At 46.2% G+C, this 23,984-nt stretch overlaps 1 protein-coding gene and 1 pseudogene across 1 annotated transcript; one reads left to right on the forward strand and one right to left on the reverse strand.

Moving 5' to 3' along the window:
• On the forward strand, positions 1–19,913 carry TMEM268 (transmembrane protein 268). Its single transcript, XM_090274628.1, has 8 exons — positions 1–178; positions 5,625–5,734; positions 7,633–7,740; positions 8,146–8,295; positions 12,497–12,607; positions 14,572–14,652; positions 15,527–15,715; positions 18,726–19,913. Exons 1-8 carry the CDS (start codon positions 70–72, stop codon positions 18,903–18,905), a joined length of 1,038 nt encoding a protein of 345 aa, XP_090130754.1. The 5' UTR covers positions 1–69; the 3' UTR covers positions 18,906–19,913.
• LOC150013599 (lysine-specific demethylase RAD23B pseudogene) lies at positions 1,780–5,027 on the reverse strand (annotated as a pseudogene).
• Positions 19,914–23,984: the final 4,071 nt, after the last annotated feature.

Below are 23,984 nucleotides of genomic sequence, written 5' to 3' on the forward strand. Positions count from 1 at the left end.
TGAACTAGCTGTTCCAGAATGAACCATAACCCTGAGAAGGGAAAGTAGACACCCAGCGGGTTTTCTGCTATGGCCTGTGAACCACAGATGGACCCCGGCAGGGCAGCCGGCCCCTTGCCCAACTCCTCCCCCGGCTGGAGTGCCCTGCCTGTAGGGAGCCCTTCTGGCTGGGGGCAAGGTAAGGTCATGACCTTGAATTCCTTTCCCTGCTACTTTTCCCATGATCCTGGGCTGGACGCACACAGTGTGGAGGGAGGGGAATGGAAGGGCACAGACGTGCCTCTAGATGAGGGTGGGCATTTTGGGATTTGTTTCCAGGCCAGTGTCTGTCATTTGTACCCATTTCCTCTGTCACCACCTCCTTAGATCAAGCCACCATCACCCTCTGCTCACATTCCTGATCTCTTCTAGCCATTCTCTACATGGCATCCAAAGAGGTCTCATTTATTTATTTTTAAGGTTTTTTTTTTTTATTATGCCACGAGATACTTGATCGTATATTTTCCAAAGTACTTTTCCAGCCGCATCTCCCAATCCTTCCAAAAGATTTCACCTGTCTTTCCAGTGCAATAAAAGATGCAGGATTCTGGTTCTGTCCACCTTCCCTCTCTCTCTCTCTCTCTCTCTCTCTTTTAATAGTTGAAAACTTTGGTTTAATACTTTGTGATAGGGTCACCTTCTCTTTTTGAAAGCAGTATAATCCTAATGACTTTAATGGTTATGGATTCTTATCTCACGAGGAAAAAACATGTACAAATACCAGAAACCCAGTTTTGGAACATTTGCATTAATTTTGAATTGAATCAGGCAGTTTACGGGTTCTAAAAAAGGCATCAGTTTGAACTCACGACTTGGTGACAAACATGTTTCTGCTGTAGGAAGGGAGGGAGAGTGAAGGCTGCGTTTCTCCATTGGCCCCAAAGCGCTAGGTTCACAAAGGGATCCATCAAAAGCAAACATGCAATGGTGGCTTTAAAACTTTTACTGCAGTGTAACAAGGAAGTAAACAGTAATTAGACACCTACCAAAACAAACCAAAAAAAAAAAAAAATGTACACAGGAAAATATAAAGCAAAATAAACCAAAAAAATGTAAACAGGAAATAACTCTGTCTTTACTTGTAGAGCTTTTCACATTATGTTAGAAGGGTCTCACATTCACTGACCAAGAGATTTTAAAATAGCAGTAATTATTTTCACGTTAAGAAAAGTTTCCCCTCTTTCATCTCCATCCTATGTATTTAACATGAAAGAATGAGTTTTCTTGACATTAATTTTATACTTATTTGAAGCAGCAACAATAACCATCAATAATTTGGCATTTCTGTTTATACTTATTCCAAATTTTTTTTTTCAATTTCATAAAGCCATTATACAGTGTTGCCATAAAATAGAGACTGTAGATTCTAGGTAGCAGAGATTCTTTCTGAAACCAATGTTAAGGCAAAGAAATATTAAGGAGGAATATATATATAACACGTCCTTCAGGAAGTCCTAATGCCTTGAACTAGGTCTTGTCCAGATTAAAGCTGTGCTGGCTGAACTAAAAGGTAGATAGGGCACGATTCAACTATATGCTTCTATAAGACACACACCTTATTTTATATCCTCACCCATTGGTCTTAGAACGAGAGGAAGGGAGAGAGAGAAACACTGATATGAGGGAGAAACATCGATTGGTTGCCTCCCTGTATGCACCTGGACCGGGGATCATACCCTTCCAGACTGGGGGTCACACATGCCCGTGCCTGGACTGGGGATAAAACCTGCAACCTTTTAGTTACGGGACAACACTCTGCCAACTGAGCCACACCAGCCAGGGCAAGACACACACTTTAGAGTCAAAGACACAAATATGCCTTTCTGTAGCTGCTTTTTCCTGAGGTGTTGAATGTAGTTCATACAACTATCTCCAGCTTCTGCAATTCCTTCCCTCCGACCTCCACTCGCTCCTCCTTGACCACCAGCTTCTTGAACTGGTTCACCTAACACCTGAGTAAAAGGCTCCTGGTTGTTGGCTGATTTGCTGCAGTAACTTTCTTGACCTATTGGCTGTAGCAATGCTGGAAGCAGGAAAGATTCTGTTGAATAATTTGTCTCATCTGTTGAAACGGAGGCTGATTCCATAAAAGTTCAAGGGGGTGTCCTCCAGAACTTGTTCTTGTAGTCATTGCTGTCCTGGTTGCTGCAGTTACAGCCACTGAAGACTGAGGAGCCGCAGAACTGACTGCTGGGGAGGGGTCAACCCCAGCCTGATTGGCTCTGTCTCTGGAGATTCCATTAAAAGATACCCAGCTGCTCTGTCAGGGTTGTTGAAACTGGCTCTCAGGGCTGCAATGACCTGCTCTGGTTCATAGCCCAGTGACAGGATCACAGTGACCATATTCTCATTAGACAGACCTGTCACAAGCACACTTGTTGCATCTTCAAATAGGTGTGACAAGGATCTCCTGATGTTCTGTCTGTTGATGTCGGGCTAGTAGCCACTGGTGTTTCTGCTCGCTTTTCTGCAGGGTTCTCCTCTTCTGTTGCACTAGCAGGTGCAGGTTTAGAAGATGCTGTCGTTGATGCTCAAGTGAGAGATGCAGGTGTGGGAGTGGGAGCCAAAGCGGGGGCGGGGGTTGGGGCCTGAGCCACTACCACAGTTGGCCCAGAGTAGATGCTTAATAGAAATGTGGCTGGTTACTTACATGATTTGAAACCTGACTACTTAAAAACAAGGGTTCCTTTTTTTTATTATTATTGTGATTAGGAAAGCAATACACACACACACACACACACACACAGAATGAAACAGAATGAAATAATTTTCCTTCAGAACTTTGAACACATCAGGCCACTGGTTTTTGGCAAGCCAGTTCTTATGGCTTTGTAGAAAATTGCTTCCCCTTAAACACACACACACACTTGGGTGGGTAGCTTTTCAGATCTTTTCCCCTAATCTAGGTGTAAAAACAAGTATTTCTAAGTAGAGGATTTGCTATTCTCACTTTAAGGAACAGACGAAAGAGATTATTGCCAAGAAGCCAGGAACTCATGGTTCAGAAGGCAAACAAAGAAACCGTGGAGAGTTTTTGCATTGCTCGGGCAAATACTCAGTGTGCAAAGAGCTGGCTGGGGAGCGGTTCCCATCCTCCTTGAGTGGAGTCCAAACCTACGTAGACTTGCCATTTGATGCTGTGAGGTGGAGAGCTAGTCTGGCCCCATCCAGTATGAGTGCCTGCAATATGTATATACCTTTTCTTATTCTCTCTCTTTAAAAAAAAAATTATTAATTTATTCACTTATTTTTAGAGAGAGGGAAAAGGAGGAAGAGATAGAGGGAGAGAAACATCAATTTGAGAGAGAAACCTTGATCGGGGGCCTCTCGTATGCACCCCAACTGATGACTAAACCCACAGTCTGGCATGTGCCCTGATGGGGAATCAAACTGGCAATGTTTCTCTTTGTGGGATGACACCCAACCCACTGAGCTACATATGAGTCAGGGCACTTCTTCCCTTTCTTGTGCTTCTTCCTTTTCTTACTTTCATCTCCCCTGATGACATTGGTCACGTTCCTTTGTTCATCTTTTGGAGGCTCTGTGTTTTCTTTTCCGTGATAATGGTATCCATCTAATTTTATCCTTCCAAATTTTAGTTTTATGGAGTGACCTTAAACCCTTTCTGGTGCGGGAGAGTAAAAACAAAGACAGTTGACCCTTGAACAACACGCATTTGAACTGTGTGAACCCAATTAACATGCTGATTTTTCTCAGTAGCTCCCTGTACTGTTTACAGTCTGTGGCTGGGAGGTTACAGCTGTGGAGGGCTGACTGTGTGCACTGATCCATGCCATTTTATAGAAGGGACTTGAGCATCTGTGGATTTGGTATTTGTAAGGGGCCCTGGAACCAATTCCCCATGGATACTGAGGGACAGCTTAAATTTTTTTTGGGGGGGTGGTCAAAAGTTATACTTGGATTTTCAACTGTATAGGGTGGGGAAGGAGCGAGGTAGGTGCTCCTAACCCCGGGTTGTTTAAGGATTGGTCAACTGTACAACCAAGTCGGTGTGGCTTTGTTGTAACTTGTGAGTTCTGGCGTGCTTGCTTTTAAGTTAGGACGACGATAGTGACCAGTTACTTGGCGCCCGTTTTGAGCCAGGTGCTTTCTTTCCATCATTTTCATTATTGGAAAAGTCTTCTGCAGGGGGTATGATCATCCTTATTAAGTGGACGGCCAGGGATGTAGTTGCTTCTCCAAGATGACCCTGTTAGCAAGAGGTGGAGTTATGGGGCAGACCCCAGACAAGATAGCTTATGTTTCTGTCCAGTCTCTCTACTCACATCTGAAGGAAGGTTTGGCTTTCTTCTGCCGCTGCTCCTCCCTGGGCCAGAGGGAATTCCCGCCCAGAGCGTTCAGTCCAATTGGCCTCAGCCTCAGCTTGTCTTCATCGCAGCCCTGTAGGGCAAGAGTTTCGATAGCTGTTGTGAGCAGCCTGGGCTGACGGGGTGTGTATTTTTTTGAGCTCGCACTTTGTGCTTTTGAAATGTTGAATGAGTTGCAGATACACTGGGAGGGGTTACAGTAAGTCAGTGTATGAGTTTCCTGTCATTGCTACAACAAATGACCACTGACACAGCGGCTTGCAAACCACACACTTATCCTCTCCGAGTTCTGTAGGTTAGAAGTTGTCAGCAGGGCTGTGCTCCTTCAGGAGGCTCAGGGGAGACGGGTTCCTTTCCTTTTCCAGCTTCTAAAGGCTGCACACACTCCTTGGCTCATGAACCCTTCCTCCATCATCAAAGCCAGCAGTGATCCATCTCTCTGTGCCTTTCTACTATGGCCATGTGCCTCCTCAGGCTTTTGTCTCCCACTTAAAAAAAAATTTGTTTGTTTGTTTGTTTATTTATTTTTTAGAGAGAGGGGAAAGGAGAAAGTGAGGGAGAGAAACATCACTGTGTGGTTGTGCTTCACTCGTGCCCGCAACTGGGGACCTGATGTGCAAGCTAGTCATGTGCCCTGACTGGGAATCGAACCAGCGACATTGTCTCCCATTTTTAAGCATCCTTGTAGTTACATTGCCCCCCCCCCCCCCGATGATCCAGGATAATCTTCCTATTTATAGTGAGCTTATTAGCAATGTTAAGTCCTTCTGCAACCTTAATTCTCCTCTGCCATGTACTATAACATAGGCACAGGTTCTGGGGAGTGGGGCGCAGTATGTTTGGGGGTCCATTGTTCTGCCTATCACAGTCAGTGATCTTACTTAGACTCTGTGTCCACTGGGAATGCAAGAGTTGCTTGGTTGAGCAGTGCTTAAATAAATGTCTGCCACGTCATCTCCTCGATGTAGTTTATTGTCTGTTTAAATGTCCCTTGTGCTGGGGAGCTAACTACCTCCCATCTGTGTATGGACAGCTCTCATTTTGGGGAAGTTCTTCCTTATGTGGTCTCACGTTGTGTCTTAATGGCCTCCACACTCTGGCCTCAGTTCTGCCTCCTTGGGGCTTTCCTGTCAACGCCAGTTCTTCTTCTGTAGGGATCTGAGGACAGCCACGTATCTCTCCTTGCCGTGAGAGGGTGATGTCTCACCCAAAGTAGTAGTTACCCCTCAGCCAGATGAAGCTTCTGTCTACTTTCAGAGCTCCGCAATGGCCAGGTCCTTACTGTTCTCCGGATCGATAATACCTGCACACCGATCTCCTTTGACCTGGGAGCCGCAGAAGAGCAGCTGCAGACCTGGGGCATTCAGGTGAGTGCTGATTTTATTTAGTCCTTACCGTTTTCCATCTGTCCACCCATCTGTCTATCCATTTTTCCTTTCACCTAGTTGTTCACAAAATATTTACTCAACACTATATGCTTGATATGATAAGAGAGGGAGAAGGAAGATGTATTAGAACTGTCCTCCTTCCCATTATTTCACTTAACAGATGTGCATTTCGGTTGCCCACTCTGTGCCAGGCGCTTAGCCAGGCACTAACCCCTGCAGGGGCGAATAGGCCCCAGTGCCTGTGCTCCCACGGCTCCTGTGCCCAGTGGGGGAGACGCATGTATATCGGATGAATCAGACGGTGTGATATAAATGCTGCAGTAGAGGACTGTGTAAGGCACTGAAGGCCTTCACTGAGAAAACGGTTCACCTGCCCAGGATGTGGGCATTGGTTATGATCGCTTCCCAGAGGAGCAGATACTTGATCTGGGATCTTGAGGAAAAGTAGGAGTTCGCTGTGTAGGCAGGAGGAAGGGCATTTCAGGAGAGGAGTGGTTATGTGGATTCATTGGCTGATGATGCAGTATCTTCAGGCACAGGGATGCGAGGTGCAAGCCGCACAAATTCCTAGACCTGGATGCAGATCTAGCTCTTCTACTGCCTGTGGGACTTGAGGCAGGTGGCTTAACCTCTCTGAGCCACAGTTTCGTCATCTTGAGGGCAATATTAATGCCATTACTTAGGGTTTTTGTGAAGGTTAAGTGAACTAATGCCAGAGGAACACTTGCATTGTCTTTGGCACATAGTATATGTTCAATAAATTGTAGCTATTGCTGTTGTCACTGAGCACCCACAGCTGCAGTTTCCTTCCTCCTGCACGGATGGGGGAGACACACTGCTCACTTTACACTGCAGGTTTGAGGGTTTACTTCTTTAAGCTGAATTGCATTATTGTTTAAAACATTTTATCACCATTGAAGGGAAACTTTCCAAATTGATAGTCCTAAGCCCACATCAGCACAACATTTTTTTAAAAACAGTTATCTTTAGATGGGGTTTTGTTAGCCCATGAACCGTTTACATACTTTCTGCTGTTCATCTTTCACGGTCGAATTCTGATTTCTTAGGCAGTCCACTCTTGTCAGGCCTTTTTGCACTATGGCATTTTTGTTTGGGCAGGAAGAGGCGAGTTTTCAGTACTTTGGACTGTATTAATGCTTAACTGATATTGCAGTATTGATAACAGCACTTGTGTATCAAGTGTTCACTAGGGATCTGGCGCAGGGCCAGTATACACATGTACTTAGATACACATATCTATCCAAGTAAGACATCACCTACTGCAGAAGGCAGCACAAAGGCCCCCAAAGATGTCCAGGTAATCTGTATGTACATATTATACATATACTTACTCTATAATGCATGTGTAAATATTGTATATGTATTATTTTATTAAATGCACACCACCCCTCCAAGGTGGGTACTCTTAGTATCCTCGTTTTACAGAGGAGGAGTGGGAGGCTCCGAGAAGGGGAGTTGTTTTCTGCAGGTCACACATCACATGAGTGGCAGGGCCAAGGTTTGCACCCAGGGCTGGCTGATTCCTGGGCCTCTGCCTTAACCATTAAGGCTCTCCTGGGCCTGCCTTGAGGTACTGAACCTTGGGCTGCAGGGATCTCTCTGCGGGATGTCATCCTCTCGAGCTGTCCCACCTCCCCTGTGATGCCTGGCCTTCCCTGAGCTTGGAGCTGCGCCCTGTGATCGCTATTGTCCTCTGAGCTCCTCATTCTGCCTTTTGGTCCAGCCCAGAGAGTGCTGGATTCCCCCTTCCACATGATAGTCATGTGAATAAGAAATTATATGCTTTGCTGGCGGGAAGAAGGTGGGGATGGGTTCCCTGTGCCTGATTGGTCTCTTCCCCTTGGGTGGCCAAGCAGGTCCCAGCTGACCAGTACAGGAGCTTGGCTGAGAGCGCCCTCTTGGAGCCCCAAGTGAGAAGATACATCATCTACAACTCCAGGCCCATGCGGCTGGCCTTTGCTGTGGTAAGGAGGGAGGTGGCCCCACGCCAACCTCCTGCAGCCCCTGTGGCAACGCTGAATTCAGCCTGCTGTGCTGAAGCCTGTTGCTGAGGGGAAGGGGCTTGGGGGCTGGTGGCCCAGCTGCCTGGGAGAGGGCAGCACACGTGGACCTGCATTTGGTGTCAGGGGAAATTTATGGCAGAGAGTTGGAGCGAGGTCCCCATGTAAAGGATGGGAGGTGGCGTTTACTAAGGGCAGGACCTGGGACTGGGGATTTGCAGACCCATCACTAGGGCGCTGGACTCAGTGTCTGGCTTTGGTCAAGACTTCTCCTATCGGGGACTTGGATTCCCCATTTGTTCCTTGACTGGAGCTGCTTTGCTTGAGTACTGGCATTCCTGACCTTGCTCTTGGACCGGCTTCTTACAGGTTTTCTACATGGTGGTGTGGGCCAATATCTACTCCACCAGCCAGATGTTTGCCCTGGGGAACCACTGGGTGGGTGTGCTGCTCGTGACCCTGGCCGCCGTGAGCCTGACCCTGACCCTCATGCTCATCTTTGAGAGACACCAGAGGAAGGTAAGATGTCCAGAGACCCTAGCCATGCCCTGTGCAGAAGGACTCTGCAGGCAGGAGGATCCCAAGTCAGAATTTTCTCTTTTTACCAGCTTCAGCAAATTGCTCTAACCTTGAAAATTCACACTGGCCCATGTGCCCAGTGACTGAAAGAAATTAAATCACATGTGTGATTAAATCCTCTCTGTCTTTCCTATCTAATGCCTGTGGGCTGTTTTTCTGGAAGTAAGCTATGTTTTGAGAGAGGTGGGAGGAAGGCACTGAAGGCCAGTATGTGTATGGCACTTAGTGATTGCTGAGTCCTTACACACACACACACACACACACACACACACACACACATGAAAAGCTGGAAAGGCCAGTATGTGTATGGCACTTAGCGATTGCTGAGTCCTTACACACACACACACACACACACACACACACACACACACACGTTACTCCAGAGAGCTCTGAGTGAGGAGGGGTTACTGAGGCAAGGTGCCTGGGGCTGAGGGGTGAGGGAAGCGGGTGGACACTGGCTTTGGGCTCTGTTGACAGACCTGTCTCATTTAACCCCAGCAGTGACTTCTGAGGCAGTGAGTTGGTAAGTGACTTGGCGTGATCCCACTGTGAGTGGCAGAACAGAGGTTCAGAGCCAGAGCCTTCTGATTCCTGATCTTATTCACAAAGGAGATTGATACCTCCCCACCTGTGTGTGGCTCCCCCACATAGTCTGCTTCTTTAACATCAGTCTTGTTACTTATTGAGTGCTTTATACGTGGTTGATCGTCTGTTAAGTGCTTTATGCATGTTAACTCTTTAAACAGGTCCAATAAATCGCTGGGTAGCCTTTCACTCTCGTTTTACAGATGAGGAGCCCGAGGCTCTAAAAGGCTCAAGGAATAGCCCAAGGTCATGCTGGTAATAAAGGGCAGAGGTGGAATTCAAGGTCAGGACTCTTAGATTCCAAGCTATGTTCTCAGTTAGTATCCGGCTCTCTTGGTATTTCATGGGTACTGTGGCAGACCACCATAAACGTAGTAACTTAAAACAACACCAGTTAATTATCTTACAGCCTGCAGTTTCCACGTTTGACACAGCAGGACTGCATCCTCTCAGGAGCCCTTGTCTTTTGCTGGAGGCCACCTGCATTCCTTGGCTCGTGTTCCCTTCCTCCATCTTCAGAGCCACCAGTGGCAGATCGAGTCCTTCTCATACCTTTGACTCTGAGTTTTCTGCCTCCCTCTTTCCCTTTTAAGGCCCGTCGTGATTACACTGGACTGCCTGGACAATCTGGGACAATCTCCCTCTGTTAGCGCCAGCAAATTAACAACAATTCCATCTACAGTCTTTATTCCTCTTTGACATGTAATGTAACCTATTCACAGGTCCTGGGGAGCAGGACTTAGGATCTTGAGAGAGGGGATGCATTATTCTGCCTCCCACACCTCTGCCATCTTTCCAGTGCTTAGGAAGCTCCCCAGCACCTGGCACAGAGCTGGACTTAGAGGTCTTTAGCAAACACTCTGCTCTTGCCTGACCCAGGAGCAGAGGGTGGGGTGTTGGGAAAGGTGGCTGGGGTTTGGGGGATGAATTCCATTTAGTGCCTGTGCACACAGGGACAAATAGGAACTTTATGGCTTGATCATTCTGGAAAGATCTTTGTTTGGCTTTGCAACCAAGCTGACAAAATAATGCTGCCTTGGATTCTGTTGAAGCTTTCATGGCCTTGTGCTTGGTCTATAAAAAAATTAATTGAACTGGCTTTTCCTGCAGCAAGAAGCTTCTCTTGGGGCAGGGGAAAAGTATTTTCTGCTTTATCAGGAGCAGGCAAAATAGGTGGCACCTGGCAAGTGCATCAGGGATGCAAATGTAATTAATGCAGTTGAGGGAACACCTGTGGCTGGCTGCCTCCTTTTCCCCCTTCTGTCCTTGTTCAACTGGTGTCTCTGAAGCCCCTCCAAGTACCAGGTAATGTGCCAGGCACAGGGCACAGAGATGAACAAGACCGTGTGTCTTTACCCATCAGTGCAGTGTGGAGGTCCCAGGCATGTGGTGGCCCTCCTGTCATCACTGTGTGCTCATTCAGGGAACTCCTCCAAGGTCCTTTCCTTCCTAGTAATGACTGCTGCTTAATGAGCACCTGCTCTCTGCTCTGTCTTTGGAACCTGACCTATGCCCAACAACTGCCTGACAAGGAGGCAGGATACCTCTGCCATTTGCTAGCTCTGCAACCTGGGGTGAGTTAGTACTTTACCTCTCAGAGCCTTAGTTTTCTCACCTGTAAAATGGGATAATAATTGTAGTGTCCCCCCCCGCCCCAGGTTGTTTGGCGAATGAAATGACTTATACATGCAAAGTACCTGGTATAAGGTAAATGCTCAATAAGTGTTCCTCTTATGATTATTGACTGTTGGCCAGTGAAGAAAAATGCTCAGAGAGATTAAGTAACCAGTCTGTGATCACACAGCTTCCTCAGGTCTTGCTTCAGCTCAAGGACTTCTTCCTTGGATCCCTTGTCAGTCAGGACCATGTCTATCCCCCTTCCTGACCATTGCCACTCTTACTGTTAGTGTCCAGCCTGCGTCATGAAGCATCCTTCAGAGCCTTCACACTTTGCATACACTGCCTTGTTTTCCCCTTGTTTGGGGCAGTAGTAGCCTTTCTCAAAATGGGACCGTTTGTGAAGGTAGGCAAGCCTCTCTCTTACATCCTCTACAGAGTAAAGCACATTGCTAAGGCATGTGGGGAGTTCCTGAAGATATTTGTTTGTGGCCAGTATGGTACAGTGGCAAACGCCGAGTTTTCAATTTTCAATTCAATATCATCGTTGTAATGATGTCATTACCTGACAGGTATTCTCCAAGTGTTCTATGTGGATGAACTCATTTCATACTTATTATAACACTCATTCCAAGGGGGTGTTAGAATCTCCAATTTGGAGATGAGGAGATGGGAGGCAGAGAGGTAGTGAGTAATTTGCCCAAAATTATACAGGTAGTGAGAGACAGAGTCAGGATTTGAACTCTTGGTGATGCAGGTTTCTCAAAGGGTGAACAGCCCTTGCAAGCGTTTTAGGCAAAACAAAATAAAATCATTTCTTGATTTTTATAGTAGTGGCATTCCTGGAAAATTCACTGTGTTTTAAATCTGTTTATAAAGAAACACACTTCAGGTTTACATGTAAAATGGAGTTAGGTTGGCCAGTGGAGAATTATAAGTAGGTTTTTCACCTGCATGCTCACCCAGTGGACATTTTTAGTCCAGGTTGGCCAGGAGACAGTCCTTCTGTGTGTGGGATTGTTTCCTATGGGACATGGCCTTCGCTAAAAGGTGCGCCTTTAGTTTTAGCATCCCTGGTTCTTGTCTTTAGGTGCGAGCTTTGCCCATTCCATCCCTATGACAATCGAAAGGGTTTTCCTACATTTCCAAAAGCTCCCTACCGGGGTGCTGATCTTTTGGAAACCATTGTCCTTGAGTGAGCCACCTTCTAATTGCATCTGAAAGCCCTGGGTTGGGGTGGGGGTAGGGGGGTGGGAGTGGGGTATCAGTCACTCTTACCAACAGCATCACTTTGGGCCCTGACACCCTTTTCTCCCTTCTCCCTGGCCTGCTTTAGGTGGGAAAAGGAGGAGACAGAGTTGCAAAACGTAACCCCTCCCCCGATCTGCTGAGGGGCCTGGCACCATGCTAGGATCTTTGGAAAGTAGGTGCCTTATAGACAGAGTAGGTGTTTTACTTACACAATAATGCTCACCCACTGCCCATCTTTCTCCATCTCCCCTCCATCCCCCACCATCCCCCCTCTTCCCGCATATACCTATGGCAGTGGACTGTGTTCCAGGCATTGACTTGAATGCTTCACACACACAAACTCAGTTAACCCTCCTCACATTCCTAGGAGGCAGAGACTCTCTTTGTCCTTATTGTACAACCGAAGACAGCAAGACTGAGGGAAGGAGCAGAGCCTGTCCATGGCCGCGCAGCCGGGAAGTAGCAGAGATGGGCTTCAACTCAGGGCTGTGTGACACGATTGAATGTATTGTCTCAACAATGCCACAGCCCCATTTCATAGGGAAGGAAATGCGTGTGTCTTGAAGAAGAGGATTGTCCCATGGTGTCTAGTGGGGGTGGGTGGGTGGTGGCGTGTGGTTCTTTCTGGGGCCCCCGAGCTCCCTGGCAGCATGGAGGTCTGGCCACAGGGCTGGCGTTTGTCTTCCAGGCCAACATCAACACGGACCTAAGGCTGACGGCTGCCAACGAAGCCCTGCTGCAGCACCGGGTGCTGTTGGGGGTGACAGACGCGGTGGAAGGCTGCCAGAGCGTGATTCAGGTGCGGTGTCTCACAGTGACCTCTCCTTGAGGGCCCACTTTTGGGCAGGGCTGATGGGGAGTGGGGACCCCACGTTTGCCCAGTCTGCCCAGTGTCTCTCAGAGTCTGCTGATAAGATGGTGTGGGCAGCCCTTCTCTCCCTCCTTGCTCCAGTGTTCCTTCCTGGAGACTTCTCTGGGTGGTAACCAGCAGCCTAGCACCCCTGGGGCAGGGTGGGAAGGGAAGCTCCAAGACTGTCCAAGCCTCTCTCCTCATCCAGCGTTTACTCAGCAAACAGATGGGGCCGCCTCTGTGCCAAGCACCGAGAGGCTCATGCAGGGCGCATGCAAGGCTCTGGGAGAGGCAGGTCAGATCCTGGTGGCATTGTCTGCCTGGCTTGATTGATTTCTTTACCCCAAAGATAGTGGGGAGATCTAACGTGAGGTCACACAGTGGGTCTGGCACACAGCTGGGCTAGATGAGCCCCAGGTCTCCTGGTCCTGGCTGGGCTGCCCAGGTAGGATTGCTGAATCTTCTCAGCATTGCACCTGCCTTCTCACCTGTCATTGCTCCTTGCCCAGTGGATGTACAGGGGTGGGCGGGTGGCTGTGGCCTGGGAAGGAATTTCTTGTGCACATCTCAAGTTCATCCCACACCTATTTACTGAGAGCCTAGGATGTGCCAGGCATTGTTCTAGGTACTGCGGCTGCAGCAGAGAACAGACACGTAGAGCTCTGTGTTTATGGAGCCTCGCACATCTGAGATGGTGGACAGTGTAAAGGGAGCTTGACTGGTAGCAGGAGGTGAACTTGATGGCATCATAAGATGCCTGGCAGTTCAAGCGTGGCAGAGAGACTGAGTTCCTTGAATCTGGGGGTCTTTTCAGCCTCATTTGTCTCTGAATCCTCTTTACGGATTGGCACATAGGGGTGATGTGGCAAGTATGTGACTCGTGAATGGACACATACTTTAAAATAATTGGGTTCTTTCAGTTTCAAAGTAGTATTTTTGGGATGAGGTAATACAATATCTTGGGTTTTCTTTAAAACCATTGGGATGGAGGTGTCTGGGGTGAGTAATGGGGATGGATAGAAGTGAAACAAGAGGAGTCATGAAGTGGTAACTGTTGGACCAAGAAGATAGGTAGCTGGAGGTTAATGACATCATTTGTTTGGAAACTTTCATAATGAAAAGTAAAAAAAGAAGAAGTTTCCTTGGAGATGAGACAGTGGGAGAGATTAGTTGGCAAGAGGGATGTGACCTCGGGTCTCATGGGTCAGTCACTGGGAGGAGGGGGGTCTGGGATCCAGAGGAAGTAGCCCGTGATTGGAGGTGTGAGACATGGGCTCCCAGTTTCTTGCAGAACTTGGTTGACATGTGGCAGGTATGAACCTGACGAGGTGATTAATGTGTGAACATAGAGGATTTTGGTCTGGCTACATTTAATCTGTCTTCCTGGGGGCTGTTGAGGTTGTGGAGGAAGGGGAGGCAATGGTGAGGTGAGGACTTCTCCCCCTGCTCCCCTCCCAGCAAAGCACCCCGGTAGATGACCTCTGACTTGGCCGGGGCCAGTGGGGAGGACGGCTCTGAAGGATTCACTCATTTGCATGTTGGGTTCTAGACAGAAGGGCTCCTGGTCCCTGAAGATGAAGGTGGTAACCCTGGATAGATCCATGATTTCCAGGATGGTTTGGAGTTTATCACATGCTTAGCAACATGTGGGAGGTGGGGCTGCAGCCATTTCGAACAGGTTTGCCCTCAGAGTCATCTTTCTGTCAGCTATACAGAGGGGACTTCTTCATGCATGGGGACCCTGGGAGAGAGCAGAATGTCATGTTTCCGCTAGAGACCAGGGTAAATCCAGTGGTTCTCAGAAGGGCGGGCCTTTGGCAAGGAGGCAGGACTTAGAAGATCATCTCAGGGACTGAGAATTCAAGGTTGGTCTGGCTTTGAGCCTCAGGGGTCATAGCTTCTTCTCTCCCCAGCTCTGGTTTGTCTACTTTGACCTGGAGAACTGTGCACAGTTTTTGTCTGAACATGTTCGAGAAATGAAGACTAGCCAAGAGGTAAGAAACCTTAAATGAAAAACAAGCAAACAAAATAAACTAGGAGACCAAACTGTATAGATTGCATTACCACCATGTTGGGAAATATCTAAGGAAAGGTAACTTAGAAGGAAGACCACCTCTGTCAAATCAGTGGTTGTTTTGCTTAGGGAATTAAGTCCTTTTAACTAACTGCCTTTTAAGTAATCTCCTTTCTAACAATTGACATTTTTCACTTTTCCTATAGTGAGCATATATTTATTTATAATATAATAATAATTAATAGTTATAATAATAAAGATCCTGGTAGAGGAAAGTACCGCGTATTTAGGCGACTTTCACTTGTTCAAAATGCCTGCCTACCATTTATGCAGAAGATCATGGAACTCTTGCTCTGATTCAACAGATGAGGGAACTGAGGCTCTGGGAAGTCCTGTCACCACCTCAGGGGGTCAGAGCTGGTTTGTGATGCCCGGTTTGGGCCCAGCCCTGCTGTTCCCGAGCCCTGAGCTCCTTCTCTGGGATCTGCCTTTTCCTGGGCCTTGTGGTCAGTGTTGCTGTCAGAATTGTGGTTTAGCCCTGATCCTGGCCCATTAGCTTCTGTATGGCTTGGGGCAAGACCTTTGATCTTCAGTTTGCTCATCTGCAAAGGACAGATAAAGATATCCATGTCCCAGGCTGCTTTGAGGAGCCAATGAGAGCTTGAAGGGAAAAATGCTTTAGAAGCTATTAAGGGGCTGTACCTGATCTCTCAATGTGTCTCCCAAGGTCAACGTCTGAGTCTGTTAAAGGTTCATCTATTCTCTGTGGGTCTGCAACTAAGACAGCGATTTGGCCTCCTACATGCTACCCAACTTAGGACACCACCGTTGCTCCCTATCTGTTTCGTTTGCAGTCCTTGCTGAGAAGCAGATTGAGCCAGCTCTCTGTTGTCATGGAGACAGGGGTGAGCCCCATGACGCCAGCGGAGGGGCCTGAAAACCTGCTGGAGGATGCTCCTCTCCTGCCCAACAGTCCTCATCCCACAGACAGGCCACTCATGCAGACGGAGCTTCACCAGCTTGTTCCTGAGGCGGAGCCGGAGGTAATGGCACCCGGGCCAGTCTGGGCCACCTTCTCTCATGGGGTATTTTCCTAGGGCCCGACTGGGGGCCTCAAGGTATAAATTCCAGGGGGCATGGCTTTACTGAGTTGGTGGAAACCTTATACATCTAGCCTACTAGTTTCCAATATTTTTCTTCTCACCCCAGCACTTAATTTTATTTTTTCTAAAAATTTTATTTATTTATTTTTAGAGAGAGGGGAAGGGAGTGACATAGAGAGGGAGAGAAACATCGATCTGCCAGAGAGACATTGATCAGTTGGTTGCCTCTCACACGCTCCCAACTGGGGACCTGGCCCGCAACCCAGGCGTGTGCCCTGACTGGGAATCGAACCGGTGACCTTTAGGTTTGCAGGCCAGCACTGAATCCACTGAGCCACACCAGCAAGGGCTTATCTCAGCACTTTAAAAAATAGTTTATAGGAGTCTTTTCCAATCACTTGGCTCCCCATTCCCTCTTAAAAAAAATATCTTGGATATTCGTTTTGGTAATTTCACTGGATGTGTAGTTGTGTGTTGATGGATCATAGCCTGCCTACCTAACCATGAACATGTTAATGAATATTTGGATCATTAAAAAATCTTTTTATCAATTCATCTATCTACTTGAATTGCAGTTAGATATTTAAATATTATATGCATTTTACTGAATTCCAGTTCCTCCAGTCCCAGAGTTCTGTTGATCCCACTAAGCTATCTGTTGGGTTTTACCAAGTGCTGGTAGACCAGAAAGCTGATGTGTTTGCAGCTTGTGCTACCTTCTCATTAGGAGGACAGACCCACTGTCTGGGAGACACGTAGCAAGGGTGACCTCTGGCACGGTTTAGTGCAGGAGAGCACTTGCATTTTCTTTTAAGCCAACAGATTTGGGGATTAAATGTCCAAACCAGCCCAGATTTTTCCTTTTGTGCTGGTGGGGAGTGGGAGGGGAGGCTGCAAATACAACTATTACAAGAGAAAATGATAAATATATTAATCTCTTTACTTGAATCGCACTGGCTTTTTTTTTTAAGAGCACAGAAGATTGATCAAATCTTGTGCTTTATTGTGGCATGCACGTCTGGGTTTATTCGAAATAGCCTATTAAATATGATGGGTCTTTTAAATTATTTTTTCAAATTCATTCAAATCAATAGTAATACAATTTCCTGCCATGAATATCAAATCTCAGTGTGTGTGCACATGTTTTTAAAGTAGCTGCCCTTATAACTTAGCAAGGAAAAAATATAATCAATGCCCAAGTCTCAGCATGGGCCAGACCATCGTATTTCAGTAGGAAACCAGTGCCTGTGAGAAATGGAGAAATAGTTATAATGACCTCTCATATTTTAACAGCTTCTTTTTGGTCATGCATACAGTTCTTTAGCATATGTTCTGAGGAGTGGATTATTTCTTCTTTGATGAATGAAATAGCTTCTAAGAAGTCAACTGACTCGTCGAAGTTCACAGAGCAAGGGAAAATGTGGCAAAGCCAAGGGCAGAAGCCAACCCACTAATTCTAAGTAGGCCAGTTTTTTTGGTCACCGTTTTTTACTTCTTAGGTTATTGATTTTAGGGTAAATGGGCAAGGAGCCCAATCTGAGTTAGTAAGTAGTAGGCTTGTTGAAGTTTTCAGTATTTTCTAGCACATAGGAAACACAGACGCTACAGAGCTAGGTGGGAGTTTCTGCCTTTTTAAATAATGACCATGGTAATGATATTGATGTCATTTATTGAGTGCTAGGCACTAGGCTTTCTACCCTTTAGTTCCTTTAATCCCCATCCAAGCCCAGCCAGACAGATGCTATGATTTCCCCTCTTTTACTGAGGAAGAAATGGGCTCAGCAAGAGGAAGTGACTTGCTGAGCATCTGTCACAGTGTGGCTGAGCTGAAGATTCCACTTGGCCTTTTGATTTGAAAGCCTGTTCTTAATCACTGACTCTGCCGACAGAAACAGCCTGCTGCAAACCACACCCTCCTTTATTACATTCACACTGGACACAAGTACATGTTACGAAAGGCCTTCAATGCCACATGTGAGGAAGCAGCTTCCCTAGAATTCCAACAGCCAGACTCAGTGAACAGAACTTCAGAGACCAATGTGTTAGCAAGAACTTGTGTAATTCCAATTTTTAAAATTCCTTTTGACTGTTTCAATTTTTTTCATTGCAGTGAAATAAACATAATACAAAATTACCACCATAACCATTTTTAAGTGAACGATTCAGTGGCATTAAGTACATTCACCTTGTTGTGCAACATCACCACCATTTCCAGAACTTTCCCGTCTTCCCAAACTGAAACTCCATACCCATTAAACACCCACTCCCCCTCCCTTCTCCCCCATCCTCTGGAAAACACTGTTTTTTTTTCTGTCTCTATGAATTTATTGCTCTAGCTGTCTCATATAAGTGGAATCATACTGTATTTGTCTTTTTGAGATAAATCCAGGTTTTTATAAGCCAACTCTTAATATGGTAGGAGCTCTTGTCTAAAGCAATCCAGCAGGTACCTAGTGAGAACTGAAAAGTCATGTCATGGTAGGGTATTTGATTCCCACACGCCCCCAATAATTAGTGATTTTCTTCAAGGGCGTTTTCTTGACCTTGTGGGTTTTACAGGCTCACAGACATTGGAAACTGGAAACTGTGTGTGTGTGTATGTGTGTGTGTGGGCACGTGTGTGCACGTGATTGGGTGGGATAAATCAATGCGAAATTCTCTAGCACTTTGAGGCTCCATAGTTTTTTTGTGTATATCATTTTCGTCTATCAGCAGTTAGGTTACCCACATGGGAGATGAGGAAACTGAGGCTGCAGAAGCCTCACAGTGTCGGTTGCAGAGCTGAGGCTCCAGACCAGAGCAGGCATCTTCCAAGGGCTCCAGACAGAGGCCTGGCCATGTTCTTCCTAGTGAGCATTGCTGCTGGCCTGGGGGCATGGGGGCAGCTTGGCTTCCCCATGTGCATTAGCTGCTGTTTGTGGGCCTTACTCTGCTTCCCTCCCTCTTCCAGGAGATGGCCCAACAGCTGCTGGCAGTGTTTGGTGGCTACTACATCCGGCTCCTGGTGACCTCCCAGCTTCCCCAGGCCACGGGGACACGACACACAGACTCTCCAAGGGTCCCATGCCCCTGCCAACTCATAGAAGCCTACATCTTGGGTACAGGATGCTGCCCGTTCCTGGCCAGGTGACCTAGGGACACAGGTACTCATCTTCCTCCAGGACTGAAGGTGAGAAGTCAAGGAGGCCTCAGGGGCCCTCGGTGGCTGATGGTGAGCCCAAGGTGGCTGATGGCAACCCTAGCTGAGAAGAGAAGCATCTGGGGGCACTCTGAAGGGTGTCAGTCATGCCAGCTCACTCCAGGACCCTGCACAAAAATGGCTATTGACATCTCATGATGACCCCAGTCCTGTTCTGAAGCCATGGTTGCCAAGCTGGTCCCAGCAACAAACTGCTCTCCATGTTTCCTGGAGCTGTGGGCCTGGATGGAAGGACCGCTCTGCCACCGCTTCTTCTATTGAACAGCCCAGCAAATGTGAAGGTGACCACACAGGCCAGACATGTCCCCAGTCTGGTCCCAGATGATGCCCCTGTCTCCCACGCCTCGTGTCAGACAGGGAAACGGAGGCCCTGGGAGGCCGCTGCTCTGTGTGGCATTGCCTTGGGCCTCTAAAATGACAAGCCTGCCTCTTCCCAGTCTGAAAAAATGAAGTAAATCCTCAGACTGTTCTCCTTTTTACAGTTTTCTTCTCCTATATTTAAGGAAAAACACTGGTACCTCTGCTTGTTGTCTGCTTGTACCAAGGCTTCCAGGGTACAGAAGAAAGAAGCCAACGACACATGCCTGTTAATGGGACTCTTCGGAGAAGACGCATCTTGTCTGCGTCAAGGACTTTTGTTCAGAGGCATGCGTGCTTGTGGTTGCGGTTTTATGCTGCACAGGTGGAGTGACAGTCCTGTTTTCTGACACTATCACTGTCCCGGAGGGAAGCAGCATCTGTGTGGAATTCCATGGAAAGCTCAGAGGCTTCTAGGTTCTCTGCTCCTGAATAAGTTTGCCGACCCATGATTCCATAGGCCCAAATCCAAAAGCTCTAGCCTGGCATTGAAAGGCTCCCCAGTACCCAACATGTGGCCTTCATCTGCAATTTGGCTTCATCTCCCACAAAATAAAAAGTTTCATAAGTTGAAACCTTTTACTGGACTGACATACCTATTCTCTTCTGTGTTTTGGGCTCCTGTGCAGGCGTCAAAGCCCAGCTTTACTTGTCCCAATCTGAGGAAGCTTTCCAACACAGTCAGTTCTGCTGCTGTCTTCCTCCTTTAAATTCTTAATGTAACTGCTGCCTCTACCGGTGCTTCATTTTATTGATTCTGTCTTCCTGTGCACGTGCCTGTTTTTCTAGCTAGACTATAAACTCCTCAAGGAAAAGGACTACACCTTATGTTTTGTGCAGGGCCTGGTCCTGCTAAAGAGTAACTGCTTTGTCATCCCCATAGTAGCTTTTGAAAATTGCTCACTAAACTCAGTTGCATGATGAGGTCAGCACACACCTGGGTTCTGGTCCTAGACTGTCACTTCTAGCTGTGTAACTTTTGGCTGGTTCTCAGTTTAACCATCTATATAAAAGGTAGATTGGACGACTTAATGGCCCTTCCAAAGCCAAAGTTATGGGAATTTCCAGTTTTTTTCTGCTCCATCATAGCCCTTAGCCTGTCTGCCTTTTATGCCTTTATGTACATGTAGAAAGGTTCTAGAGCCCCGCATGGCTGAGGTGTCTCAGACCTGACGTATCCTTGGACAGGTTCGTGGCCTAGCTAGCAGGAGACCTGGATTCTCATCCCAGATCTGCTGCTTCCCTGCAGCGTGACCTTGGCTAGGTCACTTAACCTCTCTGAATGTCAGTTCATTCCTTTATAAATGGGTTCAGTGAACATGAAATGTGGTAATGTGGGTGACTTCCCATATAAAAGATGAGTCTGACTATCGCTTTCTCTGGGCCAGAGAAGAGAAGTCGTTTGTGGACCAGCCCTTGGAAATGGCTGTCGTAGGCATTTTTCTTTAGCCAACTCTTAGGGCAGCTTTGCTCAATGAGAATTATTCACGAAGGTGACGACCTTCTTTGTCCCGGGCCACACAGGCAGTGTGGGCTGTGAATGTGATCAGTAGAAGCGCATAGTTATCATCCAACTGTAAAGTCCTGGTAAGTGTGATAACAGAATAAAAATGCGTGTGTTAAATGACTAAAGAGCAGCTTTCCCACTTTAGGGCTTAAAGGGCCCGTGTGTGTTTTTTCCTGCCTTTCCTCTCTCCAGTTTCTGATGACCTCACCTGCTGGGTGAGGCATTCAGCTGTGCCCACCAGGTGCACGCCCCAGGTCTCTCATTTAGAAAAGTCTGCCATCTCTCTTGCCTACTTCCCAGGGTTGCCGTGAAGCTCAGATTCAGCAAGCAAGCATGCACCCTAAGTTTGAGGGCTGTGTTCATGACAGCATGGTGATGGGTGCAGTGACCCCAAGTGGGTGCTTGGTTCTAGAATCACATTGATTCCAATGCAAGCTCTGCCTCTTAGGAGCAGCGTCCTTCCCACCCTCAGGTCTTGCTCCTCCTGCGCTGAATGGGGATTAGAGTACCCACCCGGCAGGTTATTGTGGCAATAAAATGCTATCAAAAATGTAAAGTGCTTGCAGCTTTGAGTTGCAAGCTTGCGTTAGAGCTCCATAAGTTGTTGATGCTTTTCTTAAATCTCTTCACTACGTGTTATATACCATAGGTGCCTGATGTATGTTTTTGTTGATGTAGTAGGTCATTAAGCGTTTATGTTTATTCAGTCTGCAGCAGACCTCAGTTACTCTGGCATCATGGGGTGTATTTATGTAAATTAAGATTCTAGTAAAATCTTTCTTAAAATCAGTACTGGGAGACAGTCAGCAGAGCAGGGAGATTAAGAGCGAGCAGGTGACTTGGGCCGGATACCTCCCCTCTCTGTCCCTCTTAGACCTCCATTTCCTCACCTGTTAAGGGGTGTGTGATAATAGGTGGGTTAACTGAGGTGATGTGTGTGGAGCACAGTGAGGGCTCCATCGATGACGGTTTTTCTCCTGCAGCTGCCGCGTGCTGTCTTCACCTGTGTCTGTGAGTGCACGCTTTGGCCTGCCTTGTGCAGGTCTGTGTCCTTACTGATGTTGGTTTGCTTGCTCTGTTGGCGACAAAGCTCAGGTGATCTCCAACTATGAGTATAGGTTTTGTTTCTTCTTTTACTTCTGACAATTTCTTAAAATTACATAGTTAAAAAAATCATGATTAATATACCATAAAATTCACCATTTTAAAGTATCAAATTCAGTAGTTTTTAGTATACTCATAAGATTCCACAGCCATTGCCACTATTTAATTCTAGAACATTTTTGTCACCTGCCCTTGCCCCCCATTCCTCCCTCTCCCCACCCCATCACAGCCACTAATCTATTTGCTCTCTTTATAGATTTCCCTATTCTGGACATTTCATATACATGGAATCATATAGTGTGTAGTATGTAGCTTTCTGTATCTGTTTTCTTTTTCACACAATATAATGTTTTCAAGATTCATCCATATCGTAGCATGTATTAGTACTTTATTCCTTTTTAGTGGTTGGATAGTATTCCATTGCCTTGTACCACATTTTGTGTATCCATTCATCAGTTGGGTTGTTTCTACTTTTTGGCTGTTATGAACAATGCTGCTATGAATAATGCGCATCTGACAGGTTTTGCTTTGTTTTTACATATATACAAATTTAGAAATCTGATAGGTTGACCCTTTTAGCTTTATGAAATAGCCCTCTTTATCTATATTAGATTTTTTGCCTTAAAATTTACTTAGACACATTAGCTTTCTTTTGAATAGTCATCACATAGTATACCTTTGTTCATCCTTTTACTTTCTTTTTTTTTTTTTTCTTTTTTCTGTGTGGTTGCCTGTCACTCATGCCCTCAACTGGGGACCTGATGTGCAACCTAGTAATATGCCCTGACTGGGATTCGAACCAGCGACACTTGGCTCGCAGGCCGACGCTCAGTCCAGTGAGCCACAGCAGCCAGGGCTCCATCCTTTTACTTTCAACTTACCTGTGTCCTTATATTTAAGGTACCCCTCTTGTGGGTATATATGGCCTTTAAAAAATTCGGTCTTTCTTTAACTGGAGTATTTACTATGCTGTATCTAATGTACTACTGATACGTTAGATAGATTTTGGCTTATATATATCATTTTACCGTTTACTTTCTATTGATCCTTTTTGGCTGTGTTCTTTTTTTCTGTCCTTTTTGCCGCCTTTTGCATTGTTTTTGTAATATCTTTTATTAGCCTGAGGTATGTATTATATGTATTCTTTCCTTCTAGTGGTTACCCTGCATACAACATGCATCCTAGACTTTCTGTTCTGAGTCCTTGCACCACTTTCTGGACAATCCAGAGACTTCAGAACTCACCTTGCTGCCTGTTGTAATATTGTTATTGATTTCAATTCTTTCCACGTTTTAAGCCACAACAGACATTATCATTTGATGTAGTCAGTATTCATTTAGATTAAGTCATGTGTTTACTTTGTGTTACTTTATATTACTTTTTCATTGCTCTTTACTCTTCCTTGCATTTTCACACATTTGTCTGGGATCATTCTCCTCCTGGAACTACCTTTGGAATTTTTCTTTAGTATAGCATAGTATTTAGTCTTATTTAGAAATACCTTTAGCATTTTCCTTCCAATACAGATATTCTGGTGACAGATGGAGTTTTTGTTTGCTGAAAAGTCTCCAATTTGTTTTTACTTTTGAATGATATTTTTTGGTAAGTCAAGGATTCTAGGGCCCTACGGTTACTTTCTTTCAACTTTTGGGGAGCTGTCATTGGCTCTCATTGTTTCTCTGGTGAAGTCAGCTCTGAATCTCATTGCTCTTCTTAAAATTTTCTCCTTGTTTTGGGTTTCAGCAATTGTTTTGATGTGCCTAGATATGGATTTGTTTGTATTTATCCTGCCTGGGGTTCATAGCACATCTTGAATCTGTGACACAATATCTTTCATCAAAGCTTCTACCCCCATTTCTCTCACCTCCTGGGACTCTGATAAGAGGTGTATTAAGACCTTTTCACTGTATCTTTAAGGCTCTGTGTTTTCCATTCTTTTGGTTCCTCATGATTCAGTCTGAATATTTTCTGTTGACTTACATTCTAGTCCGTTACTTTTGCCCTCATTTGTGTTTAATTGATTGTTCATCTTTTCACTTGAG

Source organism: Furipterus horrens, unplaced genomic scaffold, assembly GCF_987537825.1.
Source record: "Furipterus horrens unplaced genomic scaffold, mFurHor1.1.pri manual_scaffold_4, whole genome shotgun sequence".
NCBI lineage: Eukaryota > Metazoa > Chordata > Mammalia > Chiroptera > Furipteridae > Furipterus > Furipterus horrens.

Bases quoted from the DNA above. Each gene is read 5' to 3' on its own strand.
- TMEM268 (XM_090274628.1), top strand. From the start codon at position 70: ATGGCCTGTGAACCACAGATGGACCCCGGCAGGGCAGCCGGCCCCTTG. The intron at 12,608-14,571 runs GTGCGGTGTCTC...TTCTCTCCCCAG, and splicing joins GCTGCCAGAGCGTGATTCAG to CTCTGGTTTGTCTACTTTGA. The intron at 14,653-15,526 runs GTAAGAAACCTT...TTTCGTTTGCAG, and splicing joins AAATGAAGACTAGCCAAGAG to TCCTTGCTGAGAAGCAGATT.